The sequence below is a fragment of the Seriola lalandi genome, unplaced genomic scaffold (assembly GCF_002814215.2).
Source record: "Seriola lalandi dorsalis isolate HSWRI2012SDOR001 ecotype SW California unplaced genomic scaffold, Sedor1 jcf7180002054795, whole genome shotgun sequence".
Lineage (NCBI taxonomy): Eukaryota > Metazoa > Chordata > Actinopteri > Carangiformes > Carangidae > Seriola > Seriola lalandi.
The window spans coordinates 2,603,258-2,618,542 of record NW_019525348.1 but is presented as its reverse complement, the minus strand read 5'-3'; the positions used below and the strand labels follow the sequence as shown (position 1 = coordinate 2,618,542).

Sequence of the window (15,285 nt, the reverse complement as noted above, 5' to 3'; positions counted from 1 at the left end):
TTTTCACAGCTCTGAATCAGCTGGTTAACTCTTTTGTGACTGAGGCACTTAAAAACATCTGTCAGTAATGAAAGAAAGAGGAAGAAAATGTAGTTTAAAGGTTTGATAAAAAAAAATATCTGTGACATACTGTGACAGACAGTGACTTTAGTGTCAATGCAATTACGAGTTGTCAGCTAATGTATTTGCACAGATGAGAGAAAGTACAGACAAATAGTAAATAAAGTAGTAAATAAAAAGAAGATAAAATCTAATATCTGGGACCTAAGAAATTGTTTTAATCTTTTTAATGATCAGTTGTTCTCAAGAAATTAATAATGTAATTAATATTTACAATAAATATGATGTGACCTTAAAATATAATCCTAATAATCCTAATAATAATGACGTTATTATTATGAACAAAGATCTTCAGCGTGTTTGATGACGACATCCCCTCCTACAACTCCGATTGGTTACTTGTTGACCGGAAGTAGACTACGACCCACTCTTTTCTCTTTGCTCCGTGGCATTTTGCAACACAAGCTACCTGCGGTGGGTGGTTGGACACGGAACCCACGTTCCTACGCGCAGGCAGGAATGGACAAAGACGGGAGCAGGTGAGTAGTTTTTTTTATCTTTATACCTCATACGCAGGCTCTGTAACTGCCATAAAATAACACGAAAGCGTAGTGAAGCTCCAAACATCGCTAAGCCAGCTGCAGAACCGTGCCAATATCCGGTGGAGATTTTTCAAAATAAGTGTACACGAAATGTTTGCTGTCACAATTTCCAGAGGGACAGATTGTGCTGAAGATTACCCAGGTACCACTTTTCACGTATCAGTGCAAAATAGCTACAGTGCAATTTATATTACAGAATAATGGCCACTGTGACACAGTTGTTATCACCAAAATATGTGTGTGCCGCACTGCTTAATATTAACTTCACTGTGTATAGTTGTACTTTGTATGATAAACAAGGCAACAAGCCAGTCTGAGATGGTCTTTCCAATCATTGAAACTCATGACAAAGCAGATCTGATCATTTTAACTGAGGCATCAGGCATAATTTCTTATGGTAACCACAACAGACGCTGTCTAATAATCTAGGAACAGTAAAGTGAAGTCACTGGAATTTATGAGTCCCTGTTGATGTATGAATGTGTAGTCTGAGTTTGTTGCCATTAGACAGAGGAGACATTCATACCAATGTGATGGTATCACTGTGAAAGTTTACTGTAGCTTCTTCATCCTTGTCCTTTTTTCTGTAAAACATTATCTGTTGTACCGATGTTATGACTAAACTGGGAGTTTCATGTGATTTTTTTTTAGCATAGGAGGGTGTTACACACTGAAAGAAAGGGACGAAGCCGCAGAGATTGCTATTTAAAGTCACTGACATTTCAAAGCAGAAATCCTCCCATGTAGTTCAGCATGAACATAAAATTCCATGTGTAACAGACTTGATTTGTGCTATGCTCTGTCTCTTCTGAAGTTTACACTCTGCAGGCTTAATGTCTGTCTCTGTTTGCGGACCGTACTTTGGGAGAAATATGGGCACCTTGCAAAATATGACTTCCTTTTTCCCTGGCTCACTTAAATTCTGCATGAAAAATAGCCCAACAAGTATTTCTTAAAGTTCAGATTTTGTTATTGGTTCCTCTTTTATTGACTGGTTAAAATCTTGAGACTTAGCAGAATGGGTATTAATAATATTTTTTTATGTTAGTAGTTATATTCTCAAAAATGTCTCAGGTCATGCTTTATTAATTAAGTATTTATATTTGATTTTGTGGCAAGTTAACATCAACCCTAACCCTGAAAGTCTGTATGGACCATGGCATTAAAATTTCCTTTTCATGAGGAAACACAGTGTTGGACTAGAAAAGGGAAATATTTAGGTAAAATAAGCTGTCAAATTCAAATGAACTTAATTGGCTTGAAAGTTTAAAAAAAAAAAACAATGTTGCCAAAGCATCAAAATACAATTGCCAAAACGCTACGAGCAACCCCAAGATCAGTATACATGTATATATTGTTTTAATTTCAGTTTTCACTTTTGCTGTCAAGCTGCAAAGAAATGATTTGATAACTACTGTAGATTCTTGAAATGTTAGAGCAATGGTGTCCAGCTGGTGCTTTGGACTCAGCACCTTGCTGGTTTTCATTAGAGCTGTCTAGAGACTGATTTACACCTGTGAGGCCAGGTGATGCCTGTGGTTGTCAGGATTACTTTGTGTGCTGAGGGCTGGAGCTGTAGGTTTGCGTGACCTTCAAGAAACAATTGTGTGTGGTATGTGGTGGATAAGATGAGGCTAGGATAGATACTGAGGATTTTTTGCCTGACATTAGAACTGAAGAAACCATTCAGAAAAGATATCTGTAAATACCAAGATTATCAGTAAAACAACCTTCAGTACTGTGGCTGTTTTGTACATTTTGTCCTCATGTTACAATCTTTCTCTACAAGATTCCCCTTGGCACTAAATTGTTTGTTGCATAGCGGAGAGTGTTGAGCTTTTATTTTGAAGAGGAAACTGTTTAACCGGAAGTCAAGCGTTAGCAGCTTGCTAGAAAAGCTTGCCCATCAGTTTCCTCTGTACTGTTGTTTAGCAGAGAGCTAGTCGCCGTGTGCTAGCGAGGACAGCCCAGGTGTAGGTAATTCCTCATGTCTGTCTTTCTTCGGGTTTAAATCTGAAATCTTTAAAAAGTAAAGTCTTCGTAGAAGTTTGCCATTTATTGAACATGTTGTTAGAAAAAAAATGTTTTATTAATTGATTGAATTAAATTGTCAGTGGCACGTTGGTTGATTACTAAGGTTGACTGAGTGGTAACACAATGTTATTTTCTGATTGTCTGCTGATCCCTGGTGTTTTAATCTGAACCAGAACATTTTATCTAAGACTTCATGAAGGTTCCTTTTATGTTAAATTTTTTTTTTGTCTTATTGTGGATTTGTGTGATTTTTCCCAGGTGATCATTGCATGGATTCCCACAGGACCAATGTTTGAAGACTCTGATTCATTGGAGCCAAGTGCTGCGACCTTCACAGAAAATGACATAAGTGGCCCTCCAAATCTAGAAGGTGGTGTGCAGAAACATATTGTAAGTAATGTGATCTGAGGGGAAAGGGAATGCAGACTTTGCAGCTATAGCTTGTATGTGAGCGTGATGCCCAGGCGGGGGTTGCCGCTCCAGGGCCGGGTCCGCTGGCTCTTCCTGGGGCTTTTCCTGCTGCTGGTGCTGCTGCTGTTTGCGTACCTGCTGGAGTGCACACCTCCGGCAGACGTCAGCTTGGTCCTGCCCGGGCTAGCAGGAGAGACCTATGGAAAGGAGTATTACCAGGCCCTGCTGCAGGAACAGGAGGAGCGTCACCTAAACCGTGCCGCCAGTCTCAAGCGCCAGATTGCCCAGCTCAAGCAGGAGTTGCAGGAAATGAGTGAGAAGCTGAAGCTCCTGCAGGACAAGAAGGAGCTCCCCGGGGTGCAGGGCCTGGCTGACGCTAAAGACCAAGAGCCGGGAGATCTGCTGGAGTACTTGCACTCTCAGATCGACAAGGCTGAGGTCAACACAGGGGCGCGCCTGCCCAGCGAGTACGCCCTGGTGCCCTTTGAGAGTTTCACCTCATCCAAGGTGTATCAGCTGGAGATGGGGCTGACGCGGCACCCGGAGGAGAAACCTGTCCGCAAAGATCGCAGGGATGAGCTGGTGGAGGTCATCGAGGCCGCGCTGGACATTATCAACAACCCTGATGAGGAGGACGGCGTGGAGGACGACATGCCGATGCAGAGACAAACCTACACAGAGGGTCACTTTACTGAGGGTAAGACACACTTTCTACCTAAGTTCAAAGTATAGGATAATGAGTGTAGCTGATAAGTTCTCAGTGTAGCATTGTTTTCCATATTCTTTTGTTTGGCAGGACTGTACAGGACAGAGCGAGACAAAGGGACACTTTACGAGCTCTTCTTTGCCAAAGAGGAATCCAGCAGCTTCCGCCATGTCACGCTCTTCAGGCCTTTTGGTCCCTTAATGAAAGTCAGGAGCACATCTGTAGAAACATCAGGAATGATTATTAACATCATCGTGCCGCTGGCGGGCAGAGTAGAAACTTTCTCACAGTTCTTACACAACTTCAGGTGAGACTGAGTCAGAAACCTGCTGCCTGCTTCACATGATCCAGCATGTTCAGTTGTTGACATTTTGGCCTGGTTTTCATCACTGTTGTGAAATAAGATCAAACCTTACAGTGTGTGTTTGTAATTAATTTGACAAATGGATAATATACGTTTTCAGGGAGGTGTGCATACAGCAGGACAGACGAGTGCATCTCACAGTGGTTTATTTTGGGCAGGAAGGTCTACAGGAGGCGAAGTCATCATTGGAAAAAATGTCAAGGTCGGTCCTCTTGCTGAGAAACTGCTTTCCATGTGCTTGTGCTACTGTTCATGTGCCTGATATGTTATATGAATTATGTTATATGTCAGGGAGGAGAGCTTCTCCAATTACACCCTGATCCCAGTGAACGAGGAGTTTTCACGAGGTCGGGGTCTGGACATCGGAGCCCACGCCTGGAAGAAAGGCGACGTCCTAATGTTTTTTTGTGACGTCGACATCCATTTTACACTTGAGTTCCTAAACACCTGTCGTCTCCACGCTGCTCCGAGTAGGTTTTATCATGCTGTTTCTCCGATTTATCAGATGTATAGTCTGTCTGAACTTTTTCAGGATGAAAATACTTTCTGTGTTTCTGTGTTGTAGACAAGAAAGTCTTCTATCCAGTGGTTTTCAGTCTGTACAATCCTGCCATTGTCTATGGAAATTTGGAGCTGGCTCCACCCATTGAACTCCAACTGGTAAGGACTGTGAAAGTTCACATGTAACATGTGGAAAGATGCTTTTTTATTCATATAAAACTTCAGCCAAAGGTTTGGTGTTGACGTGTAAGTGGTCATCTGTTTCACTTCAGATTCACAAAAAGGACGCTGGATTCTGGAGAGATTTTGGATTTGGAATGACGTGTCAGTATCGCTCAGATTTTCTAAATATTGGTAAGGACTGATCATTTGATAAGTAATACTCAAATGAAACTCAAAAGCTGTTCATGATTCTGTTGTTAACATCTTGCAAATGGATTTTATTCCTCCAGGAGGGTTTGATCTGGAGGTGAAAGGCTGGGGTGTGGAAGACGTCCACTTGTACAGGAAGTATCTTCGGAGCGACCTGATCGTGATCCGGACTCCGGTGTCCGGCCTTTCCACCTGTGGCACGAGAAGCAGTGTGCGGACGAGCTGACGCCCGAGCAGTACCGCATGTGCATCCAGTCCAAAGCCATGAACGAGGCCTCCCACTCTCATCTGGGAATGCTGGTTTTCCGCGAGGAGATCGAGGCGCACCTGCGCAAACAGGCTTTCAAGACTCAGAGCAAAACAGAGGACTAAGCAAGGCTCCGCCCACCCGACGTCATTCCAACGTTAAGACTGAGAGGTGCTGACAATATTAACACATTACAGCAAAGACGTGTTTACATGGATCCTTCTGCATTTCACTGCACAGCTGTAGACAAATGAATGTACAAAAAACGTTGATCAATGTAAAACTTCACAACATGGTACAACTCTTATTGACGAGCTACAGCAGAATCAAACACAAGCACATGATCAAATGAGTAACATTTAACCTGCTGAAGGAAAAGTTACACGTGTAGAACAAGTAATATATCTCTTGGATTTATGTTGACATTGTGTTTTTACATACTGCAGTCATTTGAATAAGCATGCAGTTATTAAGCCATCCTACCTGCTTCAAACATGGCACCCGACTTGTAAACCAGTTCCTTCACCTTCTCCGCTGCTGAATGTGACGTCAGCCGGAAGATTCCAGCTGTTTCAGATGATTAGCGTCTTCCAAAAGTGTGTCAGACAAGCCCAACCAGCTGTCAGCGTTTGGAATGGCTTTTTAATTGAAAAATGAAAGTTTGAAAGCTGCACTTTCTCAAAAGGAAGTTAAAAAAATGTAAGTCGAACCTACAAGAACCAGTAAATTTCTGCTGGTTATCAACTTTAGATCAAAGCAATCTTTCACTTTAAACAGTATATTAGCAGTTGTTTATGGAGCCATACTGTTCTGTTAATAATATATATAAATATATATAGGTTGGCATCGTGGTAAAAAAAGGGACCTTTTTGTGCGTGTTTTATGTGACAGTCGGTCACTATCTTGTTTTGCTGATGAGTTTCCAAGTGGTCGGTTTAACAAAGAAGCATGTTGATCAAATAGTGAAAGAGCCAGGAGCAGAGATCTGCTTATAGCATGCAGCACTATGATATCAGGACTCTGATAACCAGTATAATTGTCCAAATAACAGACCTGTCATTTCTGCCGAGTGGTACTCGCTCACAGCGCTGTGAGTCCTAATACTGGGCTGAGATTGAATGTTACAGCCACTATTGTAAATACTTTTCTAAATATTCCTTTGTTTCGTACACGTGACTTGAATACTTTTGTCGTACGTGCCTACATGCTTTAAGTGACATGAAATGTTGAAGCGATTGTTTTGATAATGTCTGGAGCTGTGTTGGAGCTTGTTAATTTTACTCCATTTCATATTGAGGGAGGATGTTGCAGCCGAGGGGCGCAGTCACAGGTGAGAGGTGTAACGTTCATGAGTACAGCTTTGGTGGAGCAGGCAAGAAGTGCTTTATTTTTCTCACAAAGAAAGCAGGTTTTTCTTGCCTCTCATCCTGTACTGTAATTATTTTTGAATCAATGTTTTTGCAGATATTCCAGCTTTTTGTAGATAGTCTTAATGTCTCCTCGTCCTGCAGGAGAAATGTTCCATGTCTTCCTCTCAGCAGTTCACAACAATTCAAACAGAACTTGTGCAAGGAAATGATTTATTTTGACATTTTGTCCATGAAATAAAACTTACAGAAGGCTGCATTAACTGCTGCTATGTTATTTCGGCTGTTTGCATTTGATTTTAATGATACATATTTTCAGTAAACTTGACCAGTTCTATAATTTATGCTATAAAAATGTAATATCAAACTCGTCAAGTATCTTTGAATTAACTAGCTCATTCGCATGTTTCTTAATTTAAGACAAATGGCATAATACAATTGTATTATTCATCTGTATACAATAAACTACATGAATAGAAAATGAAAGGAAAAAAAATAGAAAAAGCATAATCAAAATCCAGGAGAACTGACATGAAATAAACCAAATGGGAAAGTTTCAGACAGGCTTATTTTCATCTCAGGTACTTCATTGTATTAATGTGCTAGCTGCTCCGGATGGATCCCCATGGTGTTGTAGATCTGTTTGAGAATGAGCAGAGCGGTGTCTTCAGATTGCCTGGAAAATAACAAATGTGTTAATACACCTTCATCTGTCAGCAGGTAAAGTGGTTGAGCTGCAGATGTAAACGGGGATTCAGTCGTCATGAATTTTATATCAGGCCTATTTGAAAACCAGAGAATCTGAAAATTATACAGCGGCAGAAATTTGATTATTTACAAATGTCATTTTTTTTAAACAACTTAAGGTTATCTGTAGTAAAAAGTGTGTGACTAACTTAGAAGAGGTTTTCTTAAAATGTTGCAATTAAGGCTCCGACAAAACTATTATTTTCATTATTGATTTATCATTTCATCTATAAAACATCAGAAAACACTGAATAGTTCCCATCGGTTTCCCAAAGGCCAAGGTGACGTCTTCACATGTCTTTGTGAGACCAAAGGTCCAAAAGCAAGAGATAATGGGTTAGCGTTAGTTGAGGCTAGGCTGATGGCTGAGGCTTGTGACATCACAAAGTTACAGAAGTCCTGACGGCTGGTTTTAAGGTTCAGTTTCTGAATACAGGCTGTGTGCATTTCTCTGTGGACTGAGCGCTTTGATACTTTCACAGTATTAATGTAAAACCTAGACCTGCTTTATAATATAAACATGGAAATCTACCTTTATACTATATGGGATGTTAAAAATCTGGGCAGTGTTAAAAAGCCATAATGAAATAAAGTTCTCTTTACCAGTAGCAGAGATGACTCTGGAGGGCAAACAGGTACTCATTGAAACTCTCGATGGGCTTCTCCTGCAGGACGTAGTCGATGCGATTCCCTCCATTCAGCATCCCGACCTTCACCTGAGGCTCCTCCTCTCTCTGTGGCTCAGGGCTCTCTGGGATCTTGTGCTCTGCAACAAATAAGAATAGATGTTACTAATCACACACAATACAGAAACAACATGGCTCAAAGGTCACACATCAGAGAAACTCACCTTCCTCCGCTTGCTTCTCCTCTTCTTCGATCTGATTGGCCACCATGGCCAGCTGAGCCTGGAGCTGGGCAGACGAGGTGTGAGCACGAGCGAACTCGTTGAGCGTCTGCCAGGCGCTCCTTAGGGAGCTGATAAATCCCTGCTTCAGGTCTGAGCCCATCCTGGAGAGACTCTCCTTCAGCTCTGAAACACAAGACATCCACCACTTCATCCATCTGCATGATAAAGCTTTTCACATATAACATGTTATTTTTTTTAAATATATTTTATTAAATATCTATATGCAGAGCAAAACTGAAAAAAACATACTTATTTTACTACTTTTACATCTGGTGTCTAGAAAATTAAACAGAGAAGAAACAAGACCAACTGTCTTCTTCTCAGAGTTAACATTTCAGTCTAAAAAAAAAACAAGAGAAACTTCACATTGACATTCATCTTATATTTTTCTGCAGAACCAAGAGAGAGAAAACACTGTTCAATCTGTTTTGCCATTTTACTGTGGTATAGCTGTTTCACTGTAAGAATAGGTTCTTTGTATTTTGCCACCACACAAATTAGGGCACCCCACCCATATGGGGCAGAGAGGACTGAACTGAGGAGACAACGTGTACAAACACTCTTCAAGAACTCAGCTTAAGCTTATGACATGCTTTAATTCACTTGTAGCTGATCAAATATGTTTAAACCAATGACAACAGCGGCATCGTTATCTGAGGTGATGCAAGCAGAAATTTACCAAGATGAAGCCTCTTCCTTCCTTTGTGATGAGGGATCAAAACAGGCTTCAAGTCCAAGTCCGGAATTATCATGGGCTCGATCCTGTATGCCACTGGGTCCAACTGAAAGAAAATAATGAAACTAACAAAGGGTAGCGCAGAAAGGAACTCAGCTACACTGATCTGTATTTTCTCACACAGCATTTAATGTGTGGACAGGTGGGGTTAAGTGCTAAATGTTTATGCAGGGCTGGGTATCGTTCAAAAATTCTCAATATCGGTACTGATACTGATACTTTGACTTCAATACTGATTCTTAACGATACTTTTTTTGATACCAGTTTATCAAATCTATTTTAACAAAAAGAAAATTAAAAAACACATTACAGAAGTTTTACTTTAATTTTATTTTTAAGCTTGGTGTCATTCAAATGTGTTTGTGTAAATAAACAGCCAATCACAAACATTACTAGAGCTTACTCCAAGCATGCTGCATGCTGATTGGCTAACTGACCCTGGTGAGATTTTCCTCCTTAGGTATCAACATTTAGTATGGAATGAGTGACGATCCTCGATAGCATCAAACCAGTTTAGTCGGCCCATAAAAGTACCAAAGTTCGATACCCAGCCAAGCCAATTTTTTTTATGATTACAGCTGATTGTGAATGAATAAAATGCCTTTGCACACTGGAATATCTGCAGACCTGCAACCAAAAACAATAAAAATGAGCTACATGTCAAGTGGGCAAACAACATTCATGCATCTGTAGCTTAATCAGGCTGAAGGAGCTGCGTACCGGATGGTAAATATTGAAAAATCCCTTGCACGTGGGCAGCTGGTACGTCTCCTCGATCTTCTCCAGCCCTCGGACCGTCAGGAACATGCCGATTGGAGAACCCAGGGCGAAGAAATTCACTGGCTCGAAGTCCAGAGAGTGGTACACCACTGACACCTGCAGAACAAGTTATTATTAAATGTCAAGTCAAATTCAGAATCTTTAACAACTTTAACAATCCCCCTCTTTGTGTGTTAAGTTACATTTACCTGTCCAGTACCAACTTCAAAGTAATTGTAGTCGACGTGGACGGAGGAGACGGTGCTGCCCACAGGAAGCTTCTTTACAGTGGGGTCAGGGAGAGCTTCAGCTGCTGCCGCTGGTGGTGCTGCAGCCTGACTGACCTCTTTCACTTCTGCTTTCTTCTCCTGAGCTGCCTGTGGACAAGACAAAAAGCTTGTGTTAGTCATCACCACTGGTTTGCAAGCTGCACAAAAACTCGGGAGACAAACTCACCTGCTTCATCACTCTTTCTTTGACAAACTTGGCAATCTTCTTCCTGGGACCCAGTGGGATTCCCATCTCTTTTAGGTCCTCAATTGTGCACATGAGCTAAAAGAACATGAGAAAGGGACACAATTAAACCGTCAGCCTATCCTCTAAGAATGACGGGAAGACATCAGAAAACCTGGCTGTTCTTAAATTACTTTCCAATTTTTAAATGTTATCAGCTTTCAAAATAATCCTCCATGACCAAGATTCATTTTTCTTACAAACCAAAGCTTATTTTATTCTTACAAAAGATTCAATGTCAATCTTCTCCTCATCAAAGGTACTCTTGTACTCCGACAGGCCCAGATGTTCCAGCACAGCAGACAGATCCTCTAACTCCTCTCCGTCTTCTTTGGCCTCCTCTTCTACAGCCGGAGGAGTGGCGGTGTTATTAGCCTGTGTAACAGGAGCTGCCGCCTGATATGAGAAGGAGAACTGACAATGATGTAGTGTAACATTATTTTGATTTGATCCATTATGTACATTAGGATGCCAAAGATCTGAAAATGTTGATCCAATTATTACATGTGTCCCATTCAGTGGGGAGATAAATACACTGTCTCTTAATTTCAAAATCTGATTAGCAGGAGAAGAGATGGCATGTTACTGTATATTTTCAATGAATTCAATTAACTGGTGTTTGACCTGTTTGGTGTCTCCATTAGAAGTGGGCATGACTGGCATGCCCAGTGCAGGAGAGCCGTTCTTCTGATTTGAAAGTAGGTCAAAGAGAATCAGGGAACCTGCGAGTCCAGAGTAGAGAAAAAACACAATGCAGGTGAAAAACAGAAGAGAAAACACAGACCAGAGGTGCTGAAGCTACTGAACTGCTTTAATACCTAAACTGTGTCCAGCCACTGACATTCCTCCTCTGTAGTCTGGGTTCCTCTTCATGAACAGGGCATAAAGTCTGTTAATCTCTAGAGCAACTGTGTCCATGATGGTCTGGCAGTAAGTGGGACTGTTGTAGAAAAGCACGTCTAACAAAGTCTCATTTGTAAAGTGACGTAACCGTCCAGTACTGGGCAAGGTGATCTTCTTTATCCTCCTACAAAGAGAAATCAGTCTATTATTAATGAAGTCTATTACAGGATAAGTCTGGTGATATTCTATATTTTTCCTATTGTTAACAAATCCTATGAAAAATGAACATTAGATTTGTCTTCTAACAAGTGCTGTGTGTTATTCCTCTGAGCCACAGAGCTCCACTGTTGTCAAAAACTATTTATAACACATCTTGCTGTGCTGAGTGACGTGTTCCTTCATGACCATAAACACAAACACAGTAGTTTGTTTTCACTCAATCCCATGCTGTCCCACTGCTATAAATAGCATCACTAGAGCACCAAATAAGTGTTAATCCACAGCTGAAAATAGTCCCCAACAAATGCACTCTCTCTTGTTTGGCAAAAAAAAAAAAAAAACAGTGGCCAACTAGAGTAGGAAATTAGTCTTTTTAAAACAGGCAAATGCATTGCTGTGTTTTCACAGGATTTGTTAACAATAAGAAAACATGGAATAAGTCCAGTCCTTCCATAAAAACAACATTCTTTTATACAATTAATGCTTTATAACTTTCGATACCTGAACCTAATGGATCCTAATGGACGATCTGCGTTGGCAAATTGATGATAATTTTGAAAAAAAAAAAACACAGTGTGTGTAAACCTGCTTCCCCTCACCTGTCCACCCCAGTGGCGTCTCCGTGTAGAGCCGTGTGCCACTGGACAGGTAGGAACTCCACCCTGCTGATGGCGTGCTCATCCACCGATTTCTTAAAGTGACTGTGCAGCAGCTTCAGTGACACGCTGCGGAAGTCGTCCACTGAAAACACAAAGATTTTAGTTTACTTCATATAAAATGTCACTGTGGAGGTTACACCAGTACTGGCAAACATGATACATGATGTACATGACTGCACTCACCACACTCGACCATGCTCCTAAACCTCAGGTCACACACGGGACCGATTCCATGAACCATGAACACAAGATGATCCACTTTGGGGAGCTCGCCTGGAAAAGATGCACATGATGTGCATGATGCATGATGATGTTGAATTTGAATTTACCGACTGATCTACACAGTTGCTGCTGATACCTTGCACCTAAAATCTGAACTGTGTTAAATTACAATTAAGCTGCATAACATTTACAACTAAACACTAAATTACATCTCACAGATGAATATGAATTAATTTTCCCTCATAAAACAGATTATGATGTCTGGCACTTCCTCTAATGTACTTTGAAATGCCTTATCTCCCTTTATAGTGACCTAACAATCTATTTTTCTCTGGAACTATCTCAGCTTCCTGGTTCAATCTGTGAGTTTAAAGTTTATTTGCATTTACACAGGTGGTCTAAAATGGTACAGTACAAGCTAACAAGGGGAGCGTCACTACCATCAGGCACTTCATCATGGTCATCATCAATCCCTCTCTTCACCACTCTGGGCCTTGTCTGCCCGTCCTGAGTTGTGCCCCACTCATCTGGCATGGAGGAGGGCTGAAACTGCACAATCACCTACAAAGGCAAAGACAACAATCATCACCACTCATCAACAATCATCACCACTCACAAACTAACAGGATTAATCATCACAGCCACCACTTAGCACTAATCAGACAAATGTTTACCTTCGGATTGTGCATGACAATGGTTTCTCCGGACGGGAACTCCAGTCTACGGTGCCACTGGTTGGTAGATACAGCTTTCTTATATTCTGTCTGTGTGTGTAAAAACACATGTATATATGGTTATTTTATATATATATATATATATATATATATTTATATATTATATGTTTTACTAACACAACATATGCTTCTGTTCAAACGTAGAAGTGAAACGAACCTCCAGCTTGTCACTAAACTCCTCAGAATAAGGGATAAAGCGACTATCAGTATCCCCTTTGAAGAACCAGCTGCAGCGCCGGACCTCTGTAGGCTCCTCCTCCCAGTACACAGGATTCCGCATGCGGTCATAGAGCTGCACGTCGTAACGCCCTCCGTCCGTTCGCACAATCACATTTTCTGGGTCTGGCTGAACTGGAAGAGCAGAAAGGCCACAACAGCTTCAGAGCAGGTCACAGTTTCACTGAGTTGTGAGAGTAGCAGCACTGCCAAGGTTAGAGGTTCTAAAAACATCATACCTGAGTTGTACGTCTCCTCTAGCTGAAGGGAGTCGATGATACTGAAAGGAAGCCAGATGCTCTTTGACTCCACTTGCTTGCAATAGAACCAATGAGGCTGAACAGGTTCGTAGACATTATAGTTGTATGGCATCATGGGGCCAGCGGGAACTATCGCTCCAGCAGTGGCAACTGTAGGTGGAGGCGCTTGAATCTGTGTGGGAGGAGGCTGAAGAGAGAAGAAGAAAAAAATCTATCTATCTATCTTAATCAAGTATCTGATAAACACAATCCAATAGAGTCACTGATTAGCTTATGTTTACCTTAGTGAATGTGGGTCCTGACAGTGGGAATGTCTGTGGTGGAGAGCTGAGAGAGTAGGGATTCTGCTGAGGTGTGTGCATTGGTGGCAGGATCTCTGGAGCTGGAATATAAGGACTGGCTCTGCTGCTGGTGGGGGTGTGTCGGTACGGGTTATGACTCTGTGGCTGCATCTGTGGAGGCGGTGGGGTCATTGTTGTGGGGGGAGGAGTGTGACGTCCCATAGGGCTCTGGTAAACTGCACTGCCAAACGCTGGAGGAGCAGGGTTCATCTGTGAGCCTGCAGGCGGTGGTGGAGCCATGCTGACACTGCTGGGAACAGAAACCGGGCCTGAAGTTGTCGGAGCTGCTGACAGGGCCGGAGGTGGGCATGGCGACTGGCCGATGGATGCAAATGGATCACTGCTGGTTACAGGGCTGGCAAAGTAGTTGAATGTAGAGGGGGGTGGTCCATTCCCAGAGGTCTGACCTAGAAAGCTGTCTTCTTCTCCCACATCAGTGGAATCATCTAATGGACATCAAAACAAAGTAAAGCTGCGACATTTGAACAGTGCAACACATACAAATACAAAACACTTGGCACACTTAAACACAGCACGGAGAGGAGAACTGTAGATATAACAGTAATGCTGGAGCTAATATTTCTTCAAAATCATTTAAAGTGTAGAAAACAGAGAAACAAGCCCATCACACCCCCCAGAGCCCAACACGACACCTTCAAAAGTCTAAAATAGGACTTTAAATGGACAGTTAACTCAGGGAAAGGATGTAGCCGAGAAATGTTTTGATAATAATGTGACTCTCCTAAATAACTGTACATCCTCTTCATGTAATAACACATCAGACAGGGGCAGTGTGACCAAAACATACCGCTGTCAGTTAGAAAACCCAGCCTGACAAACGGCTGACAGCTCAGACACACTGTTTCTTTCCGTTTCTCTTTCTTTTACACTGAATAACAGCTGACAGCAGCACAGAAACCTCGGTTAGCTAGCTGGCTAGCTAGCTTAGCCTGCTAAGGACACAGCTAATGTTTAGACATTTCCCCCGTCGCTGTTTCTTCTCACCTCCTGACAGCACCGCCGGACCAGTGGCCTGACTCACTGGCATGAAGGGCAAATTGAAGTTAAACTCGGGAGCGGCGCTAAACAGCAAGTTAGCACCGGTGTTGGGAACATTATTATTTTTTCTATCTGCCATTTTCCCCTAGAATTACACGTAGCCACTACCGGAGCAGGCAGGCAGTACACGCTCGGCTCTGCAAACAGCTCTTTTTGCCCCGCCCACACAGATTTTACTGATCTCTACAGCGTAGTTAGTGGTGTAAGGAAAGGCAAAACAGTATGGCACATTGTTTACAGATCTGCTAAAAACCACGCAGGTAATTTGACCGCAGTTCGTTGGTGGTGAGAAAAAAAATAGTATCTCTCACTACTGCCATCTAAAGGCCAGAGAGAGACTACTTACTCGGTGACATTTTATCGGTTTAAATGAGCTAAAATAAGAAAACAATATTTTTTTTAA

General features: G+C 41.9%; 2 protein-coding genes across 2 annotated transcripts; one reads left to right on the top strand and one right to left on the bottom strand.

Moving 5' to 3' along the window:
* Positions 1-2,571: 2,571 nt before the first annotated feature.
* On the top strand, positions 2,572-6,941 carry csgalnact2 (chondroitin sulfate N-acetylgalactosaminyltransferase 2). Its single transcript, XM_087179157.1, is given in 9 exon segments — positions 2,572-2,639; positions 2,955-3,804; positions 3,904-4,120; positions 4,278-4,379; positions 4,469-4,647; positions 4,743-4,837; positions 4,951-5,032; positions 5,131-5,232; positions 5,235-6,941. Coding segments are annotated over 8 exon segments (1,617 nt in total). The 5' UTR covers positions 2,572-2,639; positions 2,955-3,152; the 3' UTR covers positions 5,423-6,941.
* On the bottom strand, positions 6,861-15,089 carry sec23ip (SEC23 interacting protein). Its single transcript, XM_023425775.2, has 18 exons — positions 14,829-15,089; positions 13,764-14,269; positions 13,462-13,669; positions 13,164-13,357; positions 12,947-13,036; positions 12,713-12,833; positions 12,234-12,323; positions 11,991-12,132; positions 11,148-11,356; positions 10,954-11,051; positions 10,555-10,725; positions 10,273-10,368; positions 10,026-10,193; positions 9,778-9,933; positions 9,001-9,103; positions 8,262-8,444; positions 8,015-8,177; positions 6,861-7,340 (listed from the first exon to the last, which is right to left on the bottom strand). The coding sequence occupies exons 1-18, from the start codon at positions 14,959-14,961 to the stop codon at positions 7,259-7,261; spliced, it is 2,913 nt and encodes a 970-aa protein (XP_023281543.1). The 5' UTR covers positions 14,962-15,089; the 3' UTR covers positions 6,861-7,258.
* Between the last annotated feature and the right edge of the window lie 196 nt (positions 15,090-15,285).